Source organism: Dermacentor albipictus, chromosome 7, assembly GCF_038994185.2.
Source record: "Dermacentor albipictus isolate Rhodes 1998 colony chromosome 7, USDA_Dalb.pri_finalv2, whole genome shotgun sequence".
NCBI classification, from domain to species: Eukaryota; Metazoa; Arthropoda; class Arachnida; order Ixodida; family Ixodidae; genus Dermacentor; species Dermacentor albipictus.
In genome coordinates, this window is record NC_091827.1 from 44441740 (window position 1) to 44468744 (window position 27005).

The window sequence follows — 27005 nt, forward strand, 5'->3', positions numbered from 1 at the left end:
GCTTTACTCGGTGTAAAATATGTCTTGGTCAATGACCATGCATACTTAAGTTGGCAAGTTATCAGTTGTGTCCTACCAGTGTTGTTAGGCTGTGCTATGCACCATTCGCTTAAGTTTAAATGCGAATGAAAAGAAACTGATCAGGACACCCACTATGCGCAATTACATGCAAACACTGCAGCTGGTTTCTAAGCATAGTTTAGTCCTAAATGTACATTTTGGAGCCTGAATTATGCCACTATTACTAATGTGCAGACAAACCTGGAAACACAAGGGCACATTCTAGTGGTTGTCGATTTGTTTGCATTGGAGTTTATACTGAGACTACGTTGGTCAATGACCACAATTGCTTGGCTTGGTCGGTAACAGTTATCTCTTGCATAACTAGTGTTATTAAGTTGCACTAGTGTCTTCATTGTCTTTCACGTGCTGGCATTTGTAGCTTATTTTCCGTGTTTGTGTGTGCAGTACATCATGACAGACGCTGAGGTTCGACTCAAGACCAAGTTCTGGATGGAAACTCATGCAGAGTATCTCAAGGAGATGGAAGGTGCGCAATTGAAATTTGCAAAAAATTATTTTGTGGTATGTCTTTAGATGAGTTCAGGGCTAATGTGCATTGATCCTATGTGGGCATATCCTGATGACGTCTTTCTAAGGTTTAGATGGGGCATGTCGTGTGTGAGTACCATTGTGACATCCAATGTTTTAATATAACTTTTTTTTTTTTCAGAGAAAGAAGCAAGGAAAGCATTGGAAGCAGAAGAGAACGCCAACAAGCCAGAGACCAAAAAGGTTGGTTTAAATTAAGTGGCAGCTTCAGGCCACATACAGTGGACTCCTTTCCAGGCAAACTACAGTCGATTTCCCAATTTACAATCACGCTTGATGCGAATTTTGGGCTCAGGGCAGTCTCGGCCATAATCTGCTAGGCAAAGCGCGTTCATTTAAGGGTGATATGCGCATAATATTTAGACACAGCGGTTCATACAAAATAATCAAACTCAACTCCAGCTGACACCCGTGTAATACGAAGCATGCCTGCTTTGATAGAGAATCTGTGTTATGAATAACTTAAGGATTCTGCAGTGAATGGTTAATGCGTTTGCAAGGTGTGTATCCTATGGTTATGTCTATGTACATATATACATGTGTAATGAAGCAGACGCGCCCCTGTGTATGTGCCGTCTGAAGAGGAAGACGAAGGGCCGTGCCGTGATCTCGAGCGACCCCGTGCTTCGGACAGCCCTTGCAGTGCCTTGTTTTGCCTAGCGTTTCACAACGTCGTGAACGAGAATAAACCTCATCGCATTTGGTGGAGGTTGCTGAGATCCTTCGCCTCGTCCTGGAGCTCCGCACTCGAACCCTGCCAACAAGATCGCCTTCCACTATGCCTGATCCCGCCACCTCGTTGCCCGCCCCACCGGCTGCCACTGTCATCTGCGCTGGCGTCCCTCGTCAGCGCGACCCACCCATTTTCAGTGGGACCGCCGAACACGACATGGAAGACTGGCTCTCATCGTACGAACGTGTAAGTGCCCATAACCGATGGGATGACCAGTCTAAGCTGACCAACGTGCCGTTCTACCTCGCCGACGTAGCCAAACTTTGGTTCTTCAACCACGAATCAGACTTTACAAGCTGGTCCGCCTTTAAGACTCTGTTTGCCGAAGTGTTTGATCGCCCAGCTGTGCGTACGCTACGCGCTGAACAGCGTCTGCGCCAGCGCGCACAGCAGCCTGGAGAAACATTCCCCAGCTACATCGAGGATGTTCTCGATTTGTGCAAGCGGGTCAATCCCAGCATGTCAGAGGATGACAAGATCAAACACATCCTCAAGGGCATCGAGGACAGCGCATTCCAGATGTTGCTGGCCAAAGGCCCAACTAGCGTATCCGTCCTCATTAACCTCTGCCAGAGCTTTGACGAGCTGCGCCGCCAACGTTCCATCGCCCGCCAGAACATCCAGCACGCCGATTCCGTCTCCAGCATCGCGGTTTCTACCGAATTCACCAACTCGACCCTCTCGCAGCATATCAAAGATTTTATCCGTGAAGAGGTGGCCAGGCAGCTCTCGCTGCTGCCTCACAGTGACGCACCTACGGCAGCTTTGCCTCCAACGCTGCAGGAAGCCATCCGAAATCACATATCTGAAGCGCTTCCTGCAGCTCCTACAACCCCCCCATCCAACCCTATGAGTGTGCCGCTGGCCCATACCAACTTTGCCAACCACCCTACGTCGCTGCCGCTCAGTTATGCAGCCGTGGTTGCACGGCCACCTGTGCAGACCGCTTCCTTTCCATCGCCCATGAATCCGGCTTCATTTCAAGTTGCCCGACCGTCACCACACTTTTTTCGTCCCACCGAGACGTGGCGCACTCAAGACAACCGGCCTATCTGCTTCGCCTGCGGCATTGCTGGCCATGTGGCACGCTTCTGTCGCCGACGCGCCTCAACTGCGTGTACCAGCTTTGACAGGCCCCGCTACGCACCACAATACGCCGCCACGCCTCCATTATCACCGCGACGTCTCGACACTGATCGCCGGTTGGAAACTCGGCGTTCCCCTTCCCCCCGTCGGCGTTCGATTTCGCCCCTGCGTCGTCGAGTTCCCACTGAAGAGGGAAACTGACTGCTGCAGTTCCTGAGGCAAGAACTGCAAATACGTTGATTTTCTCAAGACCTCAATCTTCGCCGCAAAATGTAATTACCGTTTTTGTAGAGGGAGTACCAGCAGTGGCACTAGTCGATACCGGAGCAGCCGTTTCCGTCATTCACGAGGGCCTTTGCCGCAAGCTACGAAAAGTGACTACAGCTCGCTCTGGCCTGGTGCTCGCCACTGCCAGCGCGCAGCAAATACACCCTTCAGCTGTATGCACGGCCCGTGTTGTCATCAACGACGTTCTGTACATAATCGAGTGTTTCATGCTACCATCGTGCTCTCACGACCTCATCATTGGTTGGGATTTCCTGTCACGTCATCATGCTGTCATTGACTGTTCACGTGCAGAAGTGTCGCTTTTACCACTATGTGAATCACTGCCGACCAGCTCTCCTCACTTTGCCGACAAACTCACTGTTGATGCCGACACAACCGTACCTCCTGAGTCGTCGATGGCTGTTGTCTTGTCGTCTGATTCTGCATCTGACGCCACCGTAGTGTTCACGCTGTCCGATGTGTTTGCTCAACGCAAGGGCATTGTTCTTCCGTTTGCCGTGCTTACTGTAACCTCTGGCTCAACTGTGATGCTGGTCACCAACTACTACCAGTACCCGATCAGCCTACTGCGTGGAGAGACGGTAGGATACTTTCAAGCGGTCGACTACGTCGACGACTTCGATGTTCCTGCCGCCTCCCTCCGTCACCTTGACGCCATCGCTTCGGTCTCCGGCTCATCACCTTCAGTGGGTTTTGACAAAGCCATCGACCCTGCACTTTCCCCATCTCATCGCCGCCAACTTCTCGCTCTCCTTCACAAGTTTGTCTCTTCTTTCGACTGTCATCAGACGTCACTGGGCCGTGCCACCGGTGTTTCTCACATCATCGACACTGGTTCCCACTCCCCCTTGCGACAGCGCCCGTATCGTGTCTCTGCCGAAGAGCGCCGAATCATCACGGAGCACGTGGACGACATGCTCCAACGTAAAGTCATCCGTCCCTCTCAAAGTCCTTGGTCTTCACCTGTCGTATTGGTGAGGAAAAAAGATGGCTCCATTCGCTTTTGTGTCGACTACAGACGCCTAAACAAGATAACGAGGAAAGACGTTTATCCTCTGCCTCGAATCGATGACGCTCTCGACTGTTTACAAGGCGCAGAATACTTCAGTTCCTTGGATCTGCGCTCCGGGTACTGGCAAGTTCCCATGGCCAAGCCTGACCGTCCGAAAACCACATTCGTTACACCCGATGGCCTCTACGAATTTAACGTCATGCCCTTCGGGTTGTGCAACGCGCCTGCTACTTTTGAGCGTATGATCGACACCATCCTTCGTGGCCACAAATGGAAGACCTGTTTATGTTACCTCGACGACATCGTCGTCTTCTCAACCGATTTTCCGACGCACCTCGCTCGCCTGCATGACATTCTGACCTGTCTCGCCTCTGCCGGTCTACAGCTTAACCTCAAAAAGTGCCGCTTTGCTGCAAGCAAGCTAACCATATTGGGTCACGTTATCTCAAAAGACGGCGTCCTCCCGGATCCAGACAAGCTCCGCGCTGTTGCAGAGTTCCCAAGGCCCACGTCTATCAAAACCCTCCGAAGTTTTATTGGCTTATGTTCTTATTTTCGTCGCTTCGTACGCAATTTCGCATCCATCATGGCGCCTTTGACAAGTTTACTTTCCGCCAGTAACGGCATAGCAGCATGGTCACCTGAATGTGATGCAGCATTTCAGCAATTGCGCCACTTGTTGACCTCACCACCGATTCTTCGCCACTACGACCCTGATGCTCCCACGGAAGTCCATACTGACGCCAGCGGAGTTGGCCTTGGCGCGGTCTTAGCGCAACGGAAAGCTGGCTATGATGAATACGTCGTCGCTTATGCGAGCCGTACTCTAAAGAAAGCAGAATTAAATTACTCCGTCACAGAAAAGGAGTGTCCAGCGATCATCTGGGCATTAAGCAAGTATCGCCCATACCTTTACGGCCGTTCTTTCGCCGTTGTTACTGACCACCATGCCCTTTGTTGGCTTTCTTCCTTGAAAGACCCGTCTGGACGCTTGGGACGTTGGGCGCTTCGCTTGCAAGAGTACGACATCCGCGTCATGTACCGCTCTGGTCGCAAGCACTCCGACGCTGATGCGCTCTCTCGCTCCCCACTGACGCCTGATTTGGCGTCGTTGTCAGCTTCCTCGTCCACCCTGTCACCGTTCACCATCCCTGACATGCTCACAGAGCAGCGCAAGGACCCATCCCTTGCAATGTTACTCGACTACCTTGCTGCTCCGTCTGATGTCCCTTCGACACGAGCACTGCGTCGCCAAGCAACCCACTTCTCAGTGCGGGACAACATTCTATATCGCCGAAACTACATGCCCGACGGACGCAAATGGCTCCTCGCTATACCTCGTCATATGCGCTCTGACGTCTGCGCGTCTTTTCACGCTGACCCCCTAAGCGCTCATGCCGGCGTCCTCAAAACTTACACAAGGTTGCGTCAGCGCTATTATTGGAGAGGCATGTACAACTTTGTGCAAAAGTACATTCAGTCTTGCACTACATGCCAACAAAGCAAAACACCTACACAGCGTTTCACAGGACCGTTGCAGCCGCTGCCATGCCCGTCTCGTCCGTTCGACCGCGTCGGCATCGACCTCTACGGCCCGTTTCCATGCAGCGGGCGTGGAAATCGGTGGATTATTGTCGGCGTAGATCACCTTACTCGCTACGCTGAGACTGCAGCACTGCCAGCAGCGACCGCCCGTGACGTTGGTTTTTTCATCCTTCGCAATTTTGTCCTTCGCCACGGTGCTCCCCGAGAATTACTGAGTGATAGGGGCCGTGTCTTCCTGTCGGAGGGCATCCAAGCCCTCCTCGCTGAGTGCAGGATAATTCATCGCAAATCGACCGCGTACCATCCCCAAACCAACGGTCTTACTGAGCGCTTCAATCGCACACTTGGCGACATGTTGCGGATGTATATTTCATCCGACCACTCCAACTGGGACACCGTACTCCCCTTTGTTGCGTTCGCGTACAACACCGCGACGCAAGCGACCACCGGCTTTTCCCCCTTTTTCCTTGTGTATGGCCGTGAGCCATCATGCCCTTTGGACACCATACTGCCGTACCAACCTGACGCTACAGAGTATACTCCGCTTTCCGAAGTCGCCAAATATGCTGAAGATTGCCGTCAGCTGGCACGTGCCCTGACTAGTGAGACTCAAGAACGTCAAAAGACAAGACATGACCGTGCTCATCAACCACCGCCCAACTTTGTTCCTGGTTCACTTGTGTGGCTTTGGATACCAGCCAACATTCCTGGCCTTTCTTCCAAACTCCTGGCGCGTTATCACGGTCCATACCGTATAATCGAGGCCACTTCACCGGTCAACTACATCGTCGAGCCGCTCACCGTGTCACCAGACCTGCGTCGTCGTGGGCGAGAGACAGTACATGTCAACCGCCTGAAACCGTACTACGACCCGCTCATCTTCTCCGCGCCCTGAGTCGCCAGGATGGCTACGCTTAGCTCCCGGGGCATTGTAATGAAGCAGACGCGCCCCTGTGTATGTGCCGTCTGAAGAGGAAGACGAAGGGCCGTGCCGTGATCTCGAGCGACCCCGTGCTTCGGACAGCCCTTGCAGTGCCTTGTTTTGCCTAGCGTTCCACAACGTCGTGAACGAGAATAAACCTCATCGCACATGTAATATGTATATATGTATGGGCACATAACCCAGTGGCATTGGGTGTATCTCTAGAAATTTGCAAGCACTTAGTGCAAAATGAGTGCAGCGTGTTTCTTAAGGGTGTTCTGGGAGCAACCTGGGCAGAGTCGGGCTGCGCACGAGCGAATCCTCGCAATATTAGAAGTTTAGTGGCCTTTTTAAGTGTAAATCAATCCTTGTGTATGCTGAAATGAATGTTCTTATTTCAGCTGACCAACAAAAGTGATTCATGTGTACGGGTCCTTTATTAAAGATTAAGATGTCAGTGCCTAGATATCGGGGAAGTTGACGTCAGCCGCACGTGTCCATATTATTTCATGTTTCACGAAAGAGGCCAGATACCTATTGAAGAAAGCTATGTAGAACCCGTCAAGAATTCGTTGCATTAACATTTCTGAGTTGGCAACCCAACAATGAAAACAAAAGCACCGACAGGTGTGACAAGCAAATTTTGCTGATGGTTAAGACGCTAATTACCCTCGACATTCCATGCTGTGCATTCAGCAGTGGCTACATTCTGGCACAACGCAAGCATGAAGGTTTATGCCCTTCAGGAGGGTCCCCTTGACAACATCGAGAACGTAAAGGTCCAGTAAACTCAAGGATTTCAACTAAACAGAATAACCCCAAATATACATGAATGCCCCACCTTTACTGTGGCACTGTCTTTGTGCTTTGCTGTGGATCATACAAATTTCAGAGGGCATGAATGTTTTTTTTAAGTACTTTGAAACTCATGTCATCGAGATTATGCTGTATGTTAAGCCGAGCTGCCTGACAGGCTAAACGTTTTAAACCTAGTTTACTGGGGTGTTGGTCATCAGTGGGTCACAGCAATATTCTGCCTGTGTGATGGTGCAGGGATTTTTTTTTTCAATGCTCAAGCTGCATATGTCCTAGAAATCAACGAAGAGAAAAAGTTTTTTTTTGTTTCTGATCCGGCGCATCATGGTGTCTTCACTCTGCATGTTGAAGCTTCAAAGGAGAACGACTCCCGGTTGACTTATTGGTAGGTTACAGGGGAGCGGCCCACTGGCGGTTCATGGCACATAGATCTCGAGCCTACAAAAAAAGAAACGCAGGCACAGTGAACATAATTTGTATCTGGTTAGGCTTCTCATTGAGTAACACCGCTCTTGGCTCGTTAGCCAAACTTCTTGTAACGTGAATGGGTTGTCAAAATCACTTCGACTTCATTTGCATTAAGCTGCTAAGGAGGAGCATAACCATCACTCCACTGCCAAGTCAACTAAGCGGCATGTCACGATGCACCCACTTGGACCCGCTGCGGTCGCAATGTAAAAGCACTTTAGGTGCTTGTTAAAAGGCACCAGGTGTTCGATGTTAATTTAAAGCACATCACTATAGCGTCTTTAATAGCTCCTGTGTTGCTTCAGGATGTCAATCCCAAACAGTCAGTCATGCACTCGGCTTATTTGTCCTTTCACAGCCAATCTGACCGCACACCACTGGAGTATGTGGCAAACGCCTATCAACAGTGCAAAATGAACAGTTTTCTGCAGTGCCTGATCACGGGAAGTGAACGCAATGAACAGTAAGAGGTGCTAAGCTAAAACACTGATGCAGGTTATTTAGACCTTTGTTCTCTAGTGGCATCTTACTCTTCCCAGAATTCCTTGTAAAATCAGGAACATAGAGAAACACACAGTGCTGTCTGTTTTCGGCCATCGGCACAAGCCGCGTTGGTGTTCCTTCGTTTTGTTGATCGCTTTGGTGTCCTTCCAGCGCAAGCGCAGAAAGAGGGCACCTATCCAAGCCAACACTGCAGGCGAAGCGATTGAGAAGATGCTCCAGGAGAAGCGCATCTCCAACAAGATCAACTACGACGTCCTCAAGAGCCTCAACAGTGACATGGGCTTCCCCTCCAGCGAACCACAGCAGCAGAACGCCCAGGTGAGGCAGCAGCGCTCTTTCCCAGGTAGCAGCAGCTGGAAACGACATGGAACAAATGGCATGACCAATAGATGGACTGGTCCTTGCCGTCATGCCATTTCTGTGGCGTTGCTCTCGGTCATTCGCTACTGTGCTCCGGGCCCAAGTATGCGCCACTTTGAAGCTCCTTGCTAGCAAAGCTGGGCTTTACTGCCATTTGTATTTTCAGCTGACCAGCGCATGTTTCAAAAGAACTAACATGGAAGAATAGTGTTGATAGCTGGGTGAGCTGGTACAAATACATTAACAGAAACTGCGCGACAAGACAGGACACATGGTAGTGAGAAGGAGACAGACAAGCACAAAGTTACAACCGAGTTTATTGAAAGAAAACCTTATGTCTGTGTATGGCCAGAATTTCCTGTCATCCTCACAGCTACAAAGGTATAAATATGCAAAAAAAAAACAAGCTTAAGTAGACAACAGCATGATTTCATGTTCTTGTGGTAAGTTCAAGCTGAACTTATTCATAAAGTTCATGAATATTTCTGTTTGTTTCTGCCACACACAGATCATTCCAGCTGCAACTGTAGGCGGCATCCTTGCAAAACAAAGTCTGAAATGTTTAATAGTCTGCATCTAAAGCAATAAGGCATTTTGTAGTCTTTTTTCACAAATCTTTATTATATTTCTGGTGTTGTTGTATTTTTCACATTTTTAGGTTGGCAGGTCTCGATTTCTAGGGTTCCTTCATGTTAATTTTAAGAGAAGTGTGCGCTATCTATGTTTCATATAAATGGGCTAGACTGTATTTTCTTCCTGATGTAGCTTTATTGGTTTTTTTTTCTTTCTTTCTTTCTTTCGCAGCAGCAGCCATCGGCCAGTGAGGCAGACAAAAGCGAAACACAGTCGGTTGTTTCTGAGCCATCCAAAAAGAGAAGTCGCAGAGAGAAGCCGATCTCGGACAGTGCGTTCAGTGCACTGATGTCAACGGTCAAGTCAATTGCTATGTACGTTTGTGCACCGTTTTTCAAATTGAGGGGAGGGCGTGGATTGTTTTCCGAGTTAGGGAGAGGCCTGACATGCTGCCAGGAAGTGGCACCATATTCACAACCTGACAAATCTGTTAGGTTGGGCAAGTTATCTACTGGAAAAGATTTAATCAACAACCAAAACTTCAGTGTGGGAAAAAAAAAAGAATGTTGACGTAAGAGTGTGGCAAGTACAGTAGAATTTCGGTAATTTCAGTGATGTGATCGTGCCTGATACAAATTTCGGGATGATATGAATTTTCAAAAAGCCCCGGCCCGAGGTCATTAGTGTACAATGTGCTAAATTTGTAATGTTGTGAACCACGTTTTGCATTGCTGCAGATGATACGAATGATCGAGCCAGCGAGCTGGCCTCGGCATGCTGGTAGCCCTAGACAGTGACTGTTGTCAGGCCGGCAGAGCGGCTGCAGCGGCGCGCCGGTTGCATTCTTGTTACCAGGGTGGCCTATGTCACTTCACCTCAATTATCCTCCTCCTCTGTCCCCCCCACCAAAGGAAATAGAAAAAGAAAGACACTTCCTTATTGCAGTATCATGCAATTTTTCGACCTTTTCAAGGACATTGTACCTTTATCAGGAGCCGGCAAACACACCTGACCCAGTCTTGCCGCATTAGCGAGATGCTGCATTAGCTGCCACCAAGAAAAGTAAACAGATTTCTTTATCTTGCGCAAATAATGTCCTTATCAGAATCAAGAAGCAGCTAAAATGCAGCAGTGCAAGAAACTCGATATAACCAGGCAGTTCTTGAAACTTTGGCCTAGAAATATGTGAAGTGCACAGCTCGCTGCTGCCAAAACGCTCACAAAACAAGCGCGCCAGCAATTCAAATTCGCATCAGAAGATAGGGGCGCTACCTGCATGCCACGTGATTGCAGTAAAGAATTACAGTGCTAGTTTTCCATGTTCACACATGCTTCTATTTCTGCATGGAGAAATACAGCGCTGTGGCCATCTGAATGTCGTCCTTATGGTGAGGATAGCGGCGCTGCGTCAACAGAAAGTCGTACTCACGTAATCAGTGGTATGATGGCACTTCCTGAAGCCTGATTTTCCTCGATTTTGAAGAGAGAACACTAAAGAAGTGCAATTGTCTCAAATTATGCTGCATGCTTATTTGAAATACTTCACCATGAGATAAAGGAAGGTCTTACGATTGTGGGGAAAAGGTTAAGAAATAGACATGGAGGAAAGAAACAATATAGGAGAGGCCCTGACGTCCTGAATAGGAATGCCCTGACTGACGTAGCTTTTGCTCCAACTTGAAGTATTAGAGAACTATTTAAAAATACTACTTCTTACGTATAGTGGCTGTGTGAATGATTAGAACACCAAATCAAATTGGACGATATTCGGTTTATTATTCGAAGCTTTCAAACATTCATGCACCCCTATTTACTAAAGTGAACTGATGTTTCTGTATGAACTCTACCTCCTCTTCAAGGATCTATACAGTGGCACAGGGACGGCATATTTTTAGATTGCTGGTTGTTTTCTATCGCTGTGGAACCAGCCATGCTCTCTACAGCTGACATGAGGGCCCACCTTGCTTGGGTCCTCGGTCTTGGGTCCTGCTCCTAACTTATGCTTGACCATGCTGGATTCAGTTAAAGTTGCTGGTATTCACGGACCTACTTTTTTGGTTAAAATGTAGCGAATGCAGGAAATAAATATATATTCAGGATGAGTAATTTTATCCCTTGTCCTTGATTATCTGCTGCAATTCTTATTTTTCTACAGGAGCCAACAGAAGGCTAACGCTGATGTCATCTCTGATGATGAGGTGAGTACAGTTGGCGCTCACCTCTGGCATGCTTCACGAGGAAAATTAAACCTGCCACTACTGGCTGTGTGATTTGAATACTTTTGAATACCTTGTATTCAAAACATAGTTTGTTCAATTTTCTGTATGTTAATCTCACTGGTATGGCCAGTGACATGCACGAGTTGACTTGTCACCGGTTTTCTTTTAAATTAAATATGGGGTTTGACATGCCAAAACCACTTCCTGATTATGAGGCATGCCATAGTGGAGGACTCCGAAAATTTCGACCACCTGGGGTTCTTTAACGTGCACCTAAATTTAAGTACGCGGGTGTTTTCGCATTTTGCTTCCATCGAAATGCGGCCACTGTGGCGGGGATTCGATCCCGCGACCCCGTGCTCTGCTGCCCAACACGATAGCCACTGAGCAACCACAGCGAGTACCAGTTTTCTTTTATAAAATGGGAACACAATGTGGCAAGCATGAAACACAGAAACAAATTGCAAACATGGAACATTGAAGAATCAAAACATCAGGTGCCATGTAGAACATAGTTGAAGTTGAAGTTACATACAGGCTTGCCTCTGGACCCTCACTGTGCCATCGCACAGAAAGGACATGGGCGTAACAAAAACAAGATGCATACTTTAAATGGTGTCATCATCGCCACCTTTAGTGTCGGCTAACTTATGTCCGCTGCAGGTCGCTGTCCGCTGTGTCGGCTCACTCTATGCTTTGCCTGCAAATACTATTCTAATGTTGTTGCTTCATCTAATCTTCTACCACAGCCAACTGCATTTCCCTTCCCTTGACACCAGTGTTATCACTCTAACCATCATCATCAGCAGCAGCCTAATTTATGTCCTTTGCAGGACAAAGACATGTCCCAGCAGTATCCAATTACGCTCCTGTCTTTCGTCAGCCAACCCCCATCCTACAGCTGCAAATTTCCTAATTTCATTATGCCACCTGGCTCTCTGTTGTCCTCAATTGCGTGCACTTTCCTTTCCTTGACACCCTGTTTTGTCACTCCACTAAAACACCACTTATCTGCTCTTCAAATTACATGGCCTGCCCAACTCCTTTTTTTTTCTCTCTCTTATTGTCAATCAGAATATCGGCTAATAGCCATTTGGTCTGTAATCCACACCGCTGTTTGCCTCTGTCTTAAAGGGACCCTGAAACGGTTTTGATGATTGTGTACTAGAGCACCGAGTCGGTAGGGTAGGTCTTTCTGAACATTGAGAGACATATTTAAGAGGTCTTCATAAAGTACGTAGAATTTATTACAAGGTTTTAAAGATGTGCATCACTACCAATCAGGGCAGCGCCGCTCTCCTGAGTTTTCAGCTGCCCTGTCTCTTGCTACGTAGCGGGTGTGCGTGACGTCAGTCGGGCGAGCTATCCGCTTGACTACCTGTACAACGTCATTGCGAATGCTAGAAACAAATTACTTTGTGAAGCTAATTTTCAATAGCATAGACATGCATGAAAATTTGCGTGCCCTACAGAATAAATACACAAAAGCAATAAATATACAGTCGACTCTCATTGCAACAGACTCTGATAATCCGACAAAAAATGTCCGTTTTATCCGAAGTCCATAATATCTAAAAGCCCCCACTTCCGAAATTTTGGTCGCGATCTGTAACAACGTTATTGCAAAGAGTGAGTGACAAACATCCAAAGGAAGAAAAATAAAGAAAAAAAAGAAAAGAAAAAAGTTGCAGTTTCACCCGAGAGGCTAAGCATCGATGGCGATAGCAAATTAGTAGACAGCTATGCAAAGTAAGGATAGTAGTTTTATCGGCCATATAAAGTTGTAAATATTGGCTTACTAACTAAAGTAACAAGCACAGTGTTTTGTGCGCAAAGGTAAACATGAAAACATCTTGCTTGATGACTGCGGAAAGTTGCTGTCAAAATGTTGGAGTGAGGAAGCGCGATAGTAGCAGCGAGCGAATTGACCTTCGTGCTGTCTCTCGCTTCAATGTGAACTAAACTTCGACAGCACAGCACATGCGAAGCTACCGGCACTGGGCACACTTTGTCCACATCGCAGATAACTTTCAAGACACGGCGCCCATGGGGGCACACACTTTGTCCACATCGCAGATCTCTCTCAAGATATGGCACCTGCACGGCCATGCCGTAAGCAGCAGCCGCCGGAGTAGAATCCCCTCTCCCTTGCCTCCCCCACCCCTGTGCCTCGCGCGAAAGAAGACAGCACTCTGCCCCCATTTGATATTCAGCCACGGTCGTCGGCTGACCCTCGCAAGTCAGTTGCCAGCCCTTGTCGTCACATCAAAAGTCCGTTATATATGCCTGATTTTTACGAAAATGGCTGCTAATTTCCTCGCTGTAGCCGATAGTTCGTTGTAACACAGTCCATTAAAAGCTAACTTCGTTACATTAATAAAATAGGTAGAGCAAACTAAGGTTGAAATATGGTCCATTACATCCAAAAGTCTGTTGTACACAGGTCCATTGTAGTGAGCATAGACTATATATGCGTTTCTTCAAACAAACGACCCCTTTCTGCCTGAGAATGTGGATCGACTGCTGCATTTCTGGCAATGAGGCAGCCCATGGGACAGGGAGGGGTTCTCAATGAAAATATCAGCAATGATGTCATCATTGGCGGCAGGTGTGCGCAGGGGGATAAACTGTAGCGATCACCTGCAGTTTTGAAAAGAAGGCCACTTTTAGCGGTAACCGCAGGATCTGCATTGTTCAGAGAGCTAGGTTCTGTGTATAATTTGCCTCGAATGGTAGCAAAAGAAAATCCTAAAAAGCCAAGACCCAGAAAAGTTGTGAGGGCAATCAAACGTGCCTTACGATGTGTCAACACGTTCGCCAGAAAGTTGCCGTCTTGAATTTAACTTTAGCACAGTGGTACCGTCTCTGCTTCCCAGTCTAAAACTGTGGGTTCAATTCCTGATGTTGGTTGCATCTTTCTTTCTCCCTAATTCCCCCCCCCCCTTTTTTTTAAATTCTAGAATAGAAGAAACATTATGAATAGCCCATTTCACCACATTAACAAGTTAGTGTTAGGTCTAGCTTAACTGTAGCAGCACTTTCTTAACTTCCCTTTACTGCTGACGACTACAAAGAACCCTCATGAGTGTGATACAGAGACGATCGTAAACGTATGTGTACAGTTACATCTTATCAGGCTATTATCAAGCCCCAATAATACCATAAACGGCTGCTTTCTAGTTTGTACATTGGATATACACTTGCAGCAATGCAGGAAATGCCCGGCGGGGTCAGCCTTCTTTTTTTCTTTATGTAGAGCAAGCCGGTGAACATTGCATGTCATGCCGCTGCATCTTCATCTGTCGCGCGAAATTCACTCCTTGTAGTCTCGCTTAACAAGGAAAGCTGTGTGGGGAAAACTCATAGCAACACGCTCGGTTGAAATAAAATGGAAGTAGATATCGCTTGCATCACCACTTGAAGGAGGCGGAACATAGCAATGGCCTCCTGGTGTGAAAGTTGAGGGGTAACGCTGTGGCTTGAGACGAGGCTAATGTTTAGCCACTTGAACCTGTTTTATTACAGCGCGCTGACACAAAACTCCCGTGAGAAAGCATTTCTTGAGAGCAGCGCTGCCAGCTAGAGGGCAATTTCCCAGATCAAGGTAGTTTTCAGGTCTATGTGAGAATAGGGAGGCCTTGCTAGTTTTAAGAAAATTTTGGGCTCCGTATATAGCTGGAATTTTATAGGTAGCTTGCATTTCTTTACGAGATGACATCGTATATCTGCAGCTTTGGATACATTTGGGTTATTCCCTCCAGCCGTTTGGCGGTTTGTTGTGCGATCATCTGGCAGCACTGAAGTACTCTAACAACTTCTTTCGGCGAAAATTTGAAGAAAAAAAATATTAAAGCTTTATCATTTCCTGATGAGGCACATTACGTCTAAGCCAATGATGGGGTTTCATTCGGGAATTTGGATCTCCCGGTAACACTTCACCTAGCCAATTTGATTTACCCATGTTTTTAGTCTGCAGAACAAATTTTTGCGAAATTCACGCGATTTGTAAAGATAATGTAATAATATTTCTCATCGTAAAAGTAGAAGTGATGAAGAAAACAATGAATATTTAGTACTATATAGTTATGTGGGCAAGCGAGGGAATATTCGGCAGGAATAAGAAAATTTCAGGCATCCGGGAATTAAAATTCTGACTTTCTGTGTTGGCAGCCCTGCTTGAGAGATATCCTCTATGTCAAGGCACACAACATAAACCATTTCAGGAACCTTTTAATGTTACGACTACCACTTCTCGATACATTACTGGTTGAGGTTGCTTAGTGGCTTTGACATTGTGCTGCTAAGCCCAAGGGCGCTGGATTAAATCCTGGCTGTGGTGGTCGCATTTTGAAGGGGGAAATACGCAAAAGCACCCGTGCACCACGCATTGGGTGCACGTTGAAGAATCCCAAGTTGTAAAAATTAATCCAGTCACTCACTATAGCTCTCAATCTTCTTTCCTATCCTCAAAATTTGGGCCCCATATGTCAGTTACTATAATGGACCACCAATGATCTGTGCATTATACAAACTATTCAGAAGCCCTTCTTCCTTTTGATTTGAGCTTGAATGTTTCGCCTGCCCATGTTTGCTTTCTAATTTAAATCTATCTCTATCTATATATTTATACTGTCTTTGTTATTGCTTTTTCCAATATCCTATCCTTTTTGTCTTTAAGCACTATGCCTACCATTTTCCATGCTTTTGCTTCATTATGCTGCATAAACGATAATATATATAGTAGTAGTGACAAAAAAATGAAACACTTTTGGGTACTTAACTCTCTCTTCTTACCATATCATCTTTCATGCTCATATACCTTGCTTCAGTTTCAAGTGCAGCTTATGACATACGACCAACTGAGCCCTACGGCTGCAGTGTTAAAGAGCATAGAAAATAGGGCAAGTTGATTCAGATTCATGGCGACACTGATGTAGCCATTCGTACCACCTAGGCACTGCAGCAAATGACAGCAGTGCTGATGGCTCTAAGGGGATCTGTGGTCTGAAAAATAAAGTCTGTAGCGTGTTGCCATGAGCGCTATATCTTCTTTCAGCCTCCGCTTACTTGTAGCGGACCAGTATTTCGCATGCTCACGCTTCTATCTCTGATGCTTAACTTTCTGCACTACCACCAAGTGCAAGGAACACTGGTTTTCATTTACTCAATGCTCCTCGGTTCTAGGCTCATTACGACTAACAGTGCAGCAAATACGAGGACGAACAACACCGCTCAAGCACCGATAACACTAGCGGCGCTGCAAAGATGAAGACGATCGACAGCAAAAGTGCTGGCATCAGTGTTTGCTGCTCTGATAGTGTCACGTTGTGCTGTCAGGTGCAGGCTACTTTGGCACACCTGTGCCCGGCTGCCCAGTTGTGTGTGCAGCCGATGCCTCTTTTTGCTTGCACAGCGAATTTCTTTTAGGGAGAAAGGTTTGGATTTTATAAAATGGGTTTGGCTTTTGTCTTGTTTGGGAAACAGGACCTTGGAGATCCAGCTCCACAGCCTGCTGCTGTGGATGACGTGACTGCCATGAAAGAACTAGAAGAAGAGCTTGAATTCCAAGGTATGCGCCATCATTTCAACCGACCATGTCTTTCTTGTTCATGAGGCTTTCAATGTGGCTTTGGCCATGGCCCTGTCTGAATAGCAAGACGTGAGAGACAAAAGGTGCTGCCTACTTTGCAGCATTAGAAATCTGTCCAGGCAGCTATTGATGTGTCTGCGTGTGCATCGAAATCTTGCATGTGCAAAGTAGTGGTAGTAGCAATTGCACATTCATGCGTTGTAGGTGATGTTTACGGAATTTCAATATTCAGCTTTTGGTGTGGAGGCAGAATATCGTCAACATGTTTCCTTAATTTTCTTCAAAATTTTATACATTTCTGGCAACATTGACCAAAATATATTTGAGTTCCTAAATAAAGAAATATGCTTGCAACACACCCCACAATTTACTTTCTTCATTTAACTGTGATGCATTTTATTGAAGTCAGTGCAGTGGTTGCCCCGTTCACCCACCTTTGGGTGATCATTCACCCACCCTCACGTGCCTTAGTCGCACAAGTTGGGTGACTGGGCATATCGCAGTGTGGAATTGCACTTGCCACTCGTATGGCTCATAGGAGGGGTTCACCTCTGTGCTTTTCTAATTTCACTTGTCAGCGATGGCATGCATGCAAGTGCTCTCCAGTTGTCGGATGAACGGATAACTTAAAATTTTTTTCTTCAACTTTCAATGCAGACGAAGAAGAGGAGGAGGAGGAAGAAGAGGAGGAGGATGACAAGGAGTACCACCTGAGTGCAGCCCAGCTTTTGAACCAGCACAGAGGTAGAGAAAAAAAAGAGAACTTCATGTTTGTTATTCAATCTCTCTCTCTCACTTGTTGGATTGACGTGACAGCTTGAGGCTTGGAAGAAGGCTGCCTTAGAATTAATGAAAGCCTAACCTAACCTAACCTAGCCTAACTTGGCTGAAATTGCAGACCTGCGGCTGTTGCTGGTAATAGTTTCTTATACATAGTAGTGCATCAGTCACACAGAGTGCTTTTGATCGTGACTGAGCCCAATTGGAATCAACTTGCTGGATTGGGATCAGCTTCTCTGCATAAACTGTCGGGGCTGGAGCCAACCGAGATCATGAAATTTGATCCCTGTCAGGCTCCACCTCAATCGAAAGTGCCCCGTGTGAACAGTCTATTAGATAGACGTGAGTGTCAAATCACCTGACAAGGTTGTCCAATTGGCATACTGCCGATTTAAGCTTTGTGAAGCAACAAACAGAGGATTGTTGAATTTCAGTACAACATTGAGTTACTGTATATGCCTCCTTTTAGGGAGCCAGAGTTGCCCCACTGTTTGCCGCACCTCGTCAAGTGTCATCACATGGCCAAACCATGCTTCACTGTGTTGCAAAGAAGTCAACACATTTCAGGCAATGCCAACACTCCGCAAGACCCGGCCGACCGAGCCCAATTGACACTGGCACTGTTGTTATTCTTGCTGCTTCTTCCTCAATGCTGCTGGCCAAGAGCAGTGCCTTTGCAAGTGTTTCCTCGGTCAAATTGCGGAATCGGTGTCATACGACGCATTGAGCACTCTTGCAGTGTGACGGGGTATAATGTGCTGAACTGTCACAACCCCAGCAAAAATGGTAAAGTGTTTGGCAGTGCCATTAGCGAAATCTGCTATATGCCACTGACTCCAGTGGCTGCTGCGTATGGGCTCCGACAGGCAATCCTTTGCATCATTCATCTGGATCTTATTCAGCTTTCATACTTAAATTGCAAGGAATGTTGGATGCAACAGCACTGTTTCTTGAATACGCACATTTACATCCTTTAGCTGTGGCTAACTGTAATAACATGCATGCTTAATAAGAATTATAGCTAATCAATGAAAGTCCAGTATTATGTTTGATACTTGGCATAGAAATCGAAGGACTCACAGACGTTGCCACGAAGTGCTGGTGTACGTTTGTCAAACACTACATTTTCAGTAATCATTGGATACTTAGGCACAAGCACACAAAACAGGCTCATAAATGTGAGGTTAGCGATAAACTTATAGTTGCAAAGTAATAAAGAATGAAATAGCAAAAGTAAAATAAAGTCCTGCTGGCATACTGCACGAGCATGGCTCCTACGCGTTCGGGTAGTGGCTTTCCCGCATAACTTCGGAGGCCAAAGTGTTGGGCCTTGGCACAACTGTGTGGCAGCATCTAATGCTGCAACGATTCGCGCCAAGTAGGCATGTCAAAACTACCTGCCAAAATGCCCCTCTCAAGAAGTCTGCTGAGCTGTCCAGAGGGCCCACAATGTTGCGGCAGGACTTCATCTCCCGGACCCATCGTGGGCGGAGCCACCGACTTAATCTTCGGGAGCGTTCGGCTTTGGCTCCCCAAGATCTCAGTCCCTCAGGACTCAAATCAAGTTCTTGTCATGTCATGTCCAGACGAAATTCGACAAGCACAAACATAACCTTGCCAAAGCCGAAAAAACTACAATGTGCGTCTTGGTGTGCTCAGGCCACGCCAGCCTGGTGCGTGCCGGCGCCTTGTGCTGCAACGATTTGCTCAATGCTTTGCATTACGTAGATGTCAACTAGAGTTTAGTCTGCCAAATTCTTTAGAGATTTCAGATCATACATTTTCATGGTTAGTAATTCTTTCTCACATTTTTTTTCCTAAATCGTACGAATGAGGTTCTACTTGCAGTCAAATTACAAATACAAACATACTCGCCAACCTATTCTTGATTTCAAAAATTTTTCGCTCCTGCTTGATTATTTAGGTCTATCTGCAACACTGCTGTCCTCCCCACAGAACCAATGTATAACAACTGATATTTCAGCCACTGTAACATGATTATTTCACTAAGACGCTGTTACATCAATATTTCCATCTGTCTTTGATGCAGGTCATTTTGGCTGCGACTGTAGAGTTCAGTGCGTGTTCAGAGCATCACTACAGATCAAAGTCTGCGAAATTTTAAAGTAAACATTCTGCATGGTTATAAAGCATATTTCAGTATTTCCCACATTTCCGTATAATTTTTCTATTTTACAGTGCAGTAGTTTTCTCTTTTTTAAGGTTGGTATGCCTGCACATATAAAATGTGTGGCACCATGTATTCATTTGATCATCTTCACCCCTTGCCTTGTGTATCTCTATCGGTGAGCAAGCCAGATGCACGGTTTTTAGGCCTTCACCTTTCCAAACATTAAAGCCTTTTTCTCTGTCTAGACAGTGTTCCCACTACAGCCTAGTAGTTTCACTAAAGTGTCGGGGGTTCTTCTCGTTGCAGGAGAAGAACAGGACGAGTTCGGATATCACGAGGAGATCGATGACTACATGGACTGACGGCACCCGCAGCCACAATTAGGATTTTCAAATTCTCGCACATCGTGAGCCGTTGAAACGGCATTGCCAACTCCAGAATCGTGGATGCGAATCACGGTTGTTGCAACCAAAGCATGTTCTGCCGCGAGCAGCGTCGTTTCCCGATCGTGGACTCTCGGCAAATTCAAGAACCACTATGCGTGAAACGTGAAGTGTCATCAGTGCATGGATGCAGAACAGGTGTTTGTGGGAGGCACGGTAGTATAAAACTCGAACCAAATTGCTGACCTGAATTCTTACTGCCCATGTTGCTTTTGGCTGTAAGCGAAGCACTGATTTCCTGAGTCGGGTAGGTCTTTAACGGTTATTATGTTTAGCCACGTCAGAGTGGATCTTGTAAACGTGCTGGTTACAGTGCTACATACACATAATACAAGCATATAGTATAATTTAGTTAATGGTGTTGAAACACGTAATAAAGCATATACAATAGTATAATTTCGTTTGTGGTGTTGGAAACAACTTTTTCTTTTTTTTCTGGAGTGTTGTTTTCTTTGAGAAGTTCAATATAACAAGGCAACGTAGCATTTATGGAATGCTACTACCGACAACAATTTTCAGAAATGCTTATAGGTAGGGGTTTAAGAGGTTCATTTGGATGTACAAAAACATCATTTTAAATGGTGTTTACGAGATAGAAAGAGAAACCTACACCCTCCATGACGCTCATTCGTTGTTGATGTTTTTTTTTTTTCTCACATAACATTCCGCGCATAATAATCACTTCTGTCAAGTATTTCTATGTTGCTCCTACAAATGCATTTGATGCACTCTATGCTATCATTGAAATGCCAGTTAAGCTAGTTGAAATAGATTGGAGCGAACAAGATTTTCACGCAGAACTTGCATAAAATGTGTTTCTGGCCGACGCTGACGTTGGCCAGCATTGACACTTCTGTTTCGGGCTACGCAATGACTTTCATCTAACCTGCACTGGGACCTGTCAGCTTGCGTGTCGTGTCTGGGCACTGACATGGTGCACATTTCAGCTGGGATAATGACGTGGCTATAGCATATTGCAGGATCAATTAGCTGTGCAATGTTGTGCCGAAAATGCATTGTAATTGTGTTCCTCATGACGTGCTCCTTTGCGGGGTGTTTCCATAGTAACTTAGTGCTTGTTTCTAATGGTTATCGCTTGATGCAAACATGAATTCGTTGATAGTCCCTGTATGCTAATCTTATTCTGCATCTAGTGTCAAGCAGAGAGCCTACCCGCACCCTTGCGAGACCCCACTCCATGGCATTTTTTTTTTAGTTTCGTCATGTGGCCTGGCTGGTTACACTTCTGCCATGCGGGCAACAATCCTCCGAACTGGTGACGTAAAGAGTGTTGCGTTATCATTTTTACTATACACATCTTCGACAGTATGCCAGGAGCGTCAGCAGAGTTCCACAGCACCTTGGCATTGAGCATAACTAAAGTTTATTTTTGTTTATTCGGTTTAGGAGGTGGCACCAGAACTCTGCAGGACCACACATTTTGTTTAAATGATCTTAGAGTTCGAATTAGATGATGTATGTTAAGCAGGGGGGCTCCTTTTTGTAACTGCTGAGCACAGTCAAATTGGTAGACGCCAGATGGATTGAGGTTGAGTTTATGGAATACTGATGGCTATGACAATAGTCCATGCTTTGTCTGCCATGCTTCTCCTGAAACCCGTTTTGTACTTTCTGAAACAATTTATATTCTCGTGAGTTATTTTTGGTAATTTGTAGTGTGTTGTTTTCGCACAATTCAACTAACATTTGTAGCGTGTTCGGGAATCTTTATACTTGCAAGTGTTTCTGCCAATCAGGCCTTTGCAGAGCAATTGTAGAAGCATAACACTGTGATATTTAAATGTAGCATGGTCACCCGGCACTGAGTTGTGCACGCTTCGTAATGGGAGTCTCACACAAATGCTTCATTGTACTTGTTGTGAGCGTCGATACAGCTATGGTGGTAGTATTACTCAGGGCTTCGGTGGCATGCTGTTATTATGTGGCTGTTATTATGTATCATTATCTATTTATTTCTTTGTTGCGCCTCTATAACATTTTATATGTTTGTAGGCAAGTATTTTTTTTTTTGTACAGCTTTTTTGTACATCTGGAACCGGATGTTGGGGCATATTGTCATGTGTCTATGTTTTGTAAGCACACATTGATTGTAGATTGTGAGAAAGCAAGTGTTTGAGGTACCACATTTGTACCAAGCTTAAATGCCGACACCACTTCCCCCTTATTTTTCTGTACAATACACATAGGGGATTCTTAAAGTTAAAGCACGTTGAAATCGGGTTCTGTAATGTCAGTTCTGAAACATAATCGCCAAAAGATTAATGAGTGCTTTGATTTGTGGGTTGGTGAATTTGTGTTAATGTGGTATATTTACAGTGCATCACCAAAGGAAGATAGCTTGAATGCACTCCATTTCTATGTTTGTCCCCCCCTTCCCCTTTTTCACATACACTTCAAAAAAAAAACATCTGGCAGTGTCTGTTCAGTTACGAACTCATTGATGTTCATTCATGAAATCACTCATGAATATAGAAAAGGTATTGGTTGGGTGGCAATTAAAGCTGTTAGTTTCCAGACACTTGGTACTCCCTTTCAAAGCTGCAACAGTGCCTGTGGAACAATGCAACAGAATCAGTATTTCCTTTATCAAATAGTTCTTGCTGCTTTGCAGCAATATACAAAAAAAGAGTGTGGGCAGCCCTCATTTGCTTCAGTGGGATTAATTTCGCACAAATTCAGTAATATAATGTCTGTTTTGTGTGTGCATAGATGAATTCTTCACAGAGAAACCAAGATATTTTTGTTCACTACGGTGTATGCCTACGTGTACACGCACATGCAGGCACCACCTGCTTAGAGGAGGAAGGAACATGTTTCTTGAAGATGACGCAGTGGAAGTAGTAGTCTATTTTTCTGCTGACACTGCATCATTAACAGTGGTGGGCATCAGTGTGTAGTGTGATAACAAGCGAATAATTATCTAGTGATCACTAATTGCTTCGGTAATTAGTTATATTAGAGCACATGCTTAAGCTGTAGAGTTGAAGCTGGTCAGTGTTCGTGGCCAAACCATTTCGTAGGAATCCTGATACTAGCACCAGTTTTCAAGCCATCCGTCTTCCAAAATATGTCTCGAAGCACACTGGCGTTTCACTTAGCTTTGCCCTGCAGAGTTGAAGGAAGGCCTTGTGTCAAAATTCCAAGATGAAAGTCAGTCCATTTTCCCACAAATTGGGGGAGAAATGTTTTGCTGCTGATACCAGTCTTGGGATTCTTGTTGAGTAGATAGACATGCTTTAAAAACTGACTATCTTCAGTTGTTCAACTTCGATGTGAGCCCTAAGCTGAGCAAGTAAAAAAGACTATGTGAATATTCGATGTAGTTGATTAGGATACTACTACAAAATTATTGTCATCTGGGCCGGTTAGTGTTTCAACATAATATGGCAAACAGCATCAACGTAGGATAAGACTAGATGAAACGAACAACATAGTTACCCGCAGAACCCGTATTGTCCGTTTCTCTAGTCTTAGTCTCATGTTTGGGCCAGTTGCTGTACTATCTGTGTAAATTAGGGTCTCAGAATGAGTGGTTATCGCACATCTACTGATGTCTACCACTGCTAATTATTATTATGTTAACAGTTATAGAGAGGAACTATGATCACTGCACTGTCTTAAAAAAAAAAAATTGGCTGTTCTGCCTTGAAGCAGCTGGTGTACGGTATTATATGCGACACTGGATATACAGCATTGCAGTCTAGTTGAGCCTACTGACTGGGATTTATTAGCACACAGTGATGCTGGTTGAGTGATGCACAATAACTAGCACTGCGAGTGAGCTTTAATTGCAATTATGTGAAGAGAGTATAAACAATTTATATATCCAAAGGTAACAGTTGTATGAACGTATAATATATGCATGGTTGAAGCTATTTTACAGCTTTCAGATGTGAAAGGAATGTGGCCGCGCATGGTCTGTTTATACTTGTGTGCGTGCAAGTGGGCCATTGGGCGAATATTGCGAGAAGGTGAAAAACAATTTTGTGTGTGTTTCTACAAGCACAATAAACAGCTTTATTAGCATACTCTTGACGAGTTGTTTCTCACCGTAGCACACCTTGGCCTTGCAGGGTGTCAAAACAGGCTGGTAGAAGCCGCCCACCTGACTACCATCTGGGGAGGCCTGTTGGGCACCACCGTACGCCACAAATTATACATGTGCATATAAGCTGCACGCTGCAGATGTTTCATGGCGCAGGGCGAAATTTCGAATTAGATTTAAAAAAAAGGCCTGTAGCACCATCGTCCGTGTTGTGGCGATAGGACAAATTAGGTCTGGCACGTGTAATCGCCTTCCAATTCCTGGCGAATCTTGGCCAATTCCCCGTAATGGGTACGAACCATTAACATAGGGCAAACAAATGCGGGGAGAACTTGCTCAGCACACCATGCATGGGTGTGTTGCCACCTAAGCTTATTTCTCAGTTGTTACCAGCACACCCATGTGTACGGCCAGGTTGGCTTCCGTAATAAACATTACGGAAGCCAATCGCCACAGTGCTTGTCCTTTTGACTGTTCCGAAAAGCTTCATAACCTGCCATGATGACTCAGTGGCTGTGGCACTCGGTTGCTGAGGAGGAGGTAGCAGGTTCGATTCCCGGCTGCAGTGACTGCTTCTCCACAGCCGCTGGATAAAAAAAAAGGTGCGGCCTGCTATGTCAGGTGAGCTTTGATGCGAAATGTCTCAGCCGTAGATGCATTCTCGGCCACTTAGCTGGGCGAAACGGCACTAGCTCTCGGGGATGGGACATGTCGGTTTCTATGAGCAAGGGAGTTTGAAGCGCATTCCTGGCACACTTTCTATGCCGATCCCAGACACCAGCGCCCAACTGTTGGTGCTGCGGTGCATGACAGCGTTTTTGATGCACGCGGCAGACTGCACCTTTGTTTTGTGCAGTGGCCATGGCTTCTCTATGGCGGCTAAATGCAAAATTGTTGTGTCCTTAGACGTAAGTGCAAAACTAATCTGAAGCCCTCCACTGTGGTGTCTTTCATAGCCACCTGATTGCTTTGGGATGTTAGGCCAGTCAATTAATCAACAAATCAAGAAGCTCCCTTAGTGGCAGTAGAACCCTGCCATTGAGACTTCTGACATCTTGACGATCGTCATGAAGTCATGTAGTCAACCACAGTCTCCAGTGCGCAGTCTTCAAGGTGGTCAACTATTGCTCTGTGCAGGGCTCACGTGTATATGTAGTGGTGGCAATAGAAAAGGCAGTGCACAGCTAGAACGTGTCCAGCATATTCTTGGCAACTCTTCTAGAGTGCATATGAGCCATTGCAACTTGGAGCTCTACATCTACAAATTTTGCTGTCCCTAGTCTCTCACATCGGCACTGTACAAACCGCACGACAAATGCAATTCGCCAGCTTGCTCAGTTTCAACTCAAAGGGAAGCTCATTACTTTTTGAAGCTAGATTGGGACGCCTTAGAACACGCACCTATAAAGCGCCATATAAGAAGGAAGAAGAAGCATGTGCTTGCTGTGGTAAAGCTAGGGAAACGATGGAGCATGTTTTATTAGAATCTGAAGATGTCTGCCGAGCGGTCGATTTAGGCACCACTGGCCTGCTTGAAGCCCTTGGGTTCAGCGAGAGCAGGGCAAAACTAAACATGTCCACAATAGGGTGTCAAGAACGACGAGCCGCTAAGCAAGATTGCCACCTTGCCACCCGATTACGACAAGGGGTGCAAGACGCGCATTCCGCTCCCTCTCCGTCACTGCAGCTAGGAGGCGTTCGAAGAAGCGGCCTTTGTGCTGAAAACCCGCTTCCTTCCTCCAGCCCCATCGACATTGTGACGGGACGAGTTCGGTGTGTGGACAATGATTCCAGAGTTCCCCAACGCGGAGCTGATTTGACACGCCTGGACAAGCTGCCGCGGGAACGACGTATTTTTGTGCTTCTCACGGTTCGGAGTGGCACGGAACAACGAGCGACCCTCGATCGGCAACGATAGTTCCCGGAACGGCACCCGCCAACGCCGTCGTCGGGCATCAGAGCGCGGTTGCCTTTGTGTACGTAAACTGTTCTGCAGAGCAGCGGCGCGTTGGTGATGAGTAAACGAACAGTCGCCGCGTCGTAGGACCGGCGGATCGAGTGTATAAAAACAGTGGTTGTGCGCATGCTGGACACTTCTCTTGAGCAGTCATGTTAGACTGAGTCACTTCTCTCATGCAGTCATGTTGGACTGATACTCTTTTTCTCAAGCAGTCATGTTAGACTGAGTTAATTTCTGTAAATAAACCCCTTTTCCTCGTTCTCGATGAGAAACAGTTCTTCACTTCATCAACGATCTCAGCGTAAATAAGTTGGACGACGGCATGGGCCAGCTACCTTCGAATTCATGCCGTACTCCAATCTTGGCAAAGGACCACGGACGATGGGATTGAGCCCCCAATCCTGACAAGGGATTAGTAAGAGGCGATTGGAGGATTGGCGGAAGAAAAGTAGGAAAACTACAAAAAACGGAGATGTACAAAAGCAAAGAGAGCATTGCGGCTTCATGCTGCTGCTTCCGTGCTTTCAGGCTGGCGGTCAAGCGAGTGGCACGCTAAAACTTGTCAGCTCTGCGGCGAAATTGTGTGCGAAGACAAACTAACGGGCGTCAAAAAAGCACATTAATGTTACTCGCACGATGCAGTTTTCAGGGATATAAACGATGCATAGTGTTTCGTGTTTTTTTCTTTTAGGGGATTTCGTTCACGCATTTTTCTTCTTTTCGTTTTTTTAATTTTATGTGCGACTGCCTGTTTAAGAGTAGCCATGAAAAAAATGGTCATTGATAAATTCTGATATACTATGCTTTTCCATGAGCGTTTCATCTAGATAGGTAAACTGCTAGATAGGTTGGCTGCCTTATTATAGGGAAGATTAGCTCACCGTGCGTCTATTGACA

General features: G+C 46.0%; 1 protein-coding gene across 2 annotated transcripts in view; it reads left to right on the forward strand.

Moving 5' to 3' along the window:
* The window catches only part of Brf (Brf RNA polymerase III subunit), a 60371-nt gene extending 38813 nt beyond the window's left edge, over window positions 1-21558 (forward strand). The window contains exons 11-18 of one of the 2 annotated variants that reach the window (XM_070522061.1): window positions 469-550; window positions 734-795; window positions 8137-8304; window positions 9151-9293; window positions 11075-11117; window positions 16623-16707; window positions 17386-17472; window positions 19946-21558. In XM_070522061.1, the coding sequence (XP_070378162.1) occupies window positions 469-550; window positions 734-795; window positions 8137-8304; window positions 9151-9293; window positions 11075-11117; window positions 16623-16707; window positions 17386-17472; window positions 19946-20001 (726 nt within the window). In that variant the 3' untranslated portion in view covers window positions 20002-21558. The remainder of the gene's footprint in view (window positions 1-468; window positions 551-733; window positions 796-8136; window positions 8305-9150; window positions 9294-11074; window positions 11118-16622; window positions 16708-17385; window positions 17473-19945) is intronic. The other variant, XM_070522062.1, reaches the window with a different exon arrangement.
* The last annotated feature ends 5447 nt before the right edge of the window (window positions 21559-27005 follow it).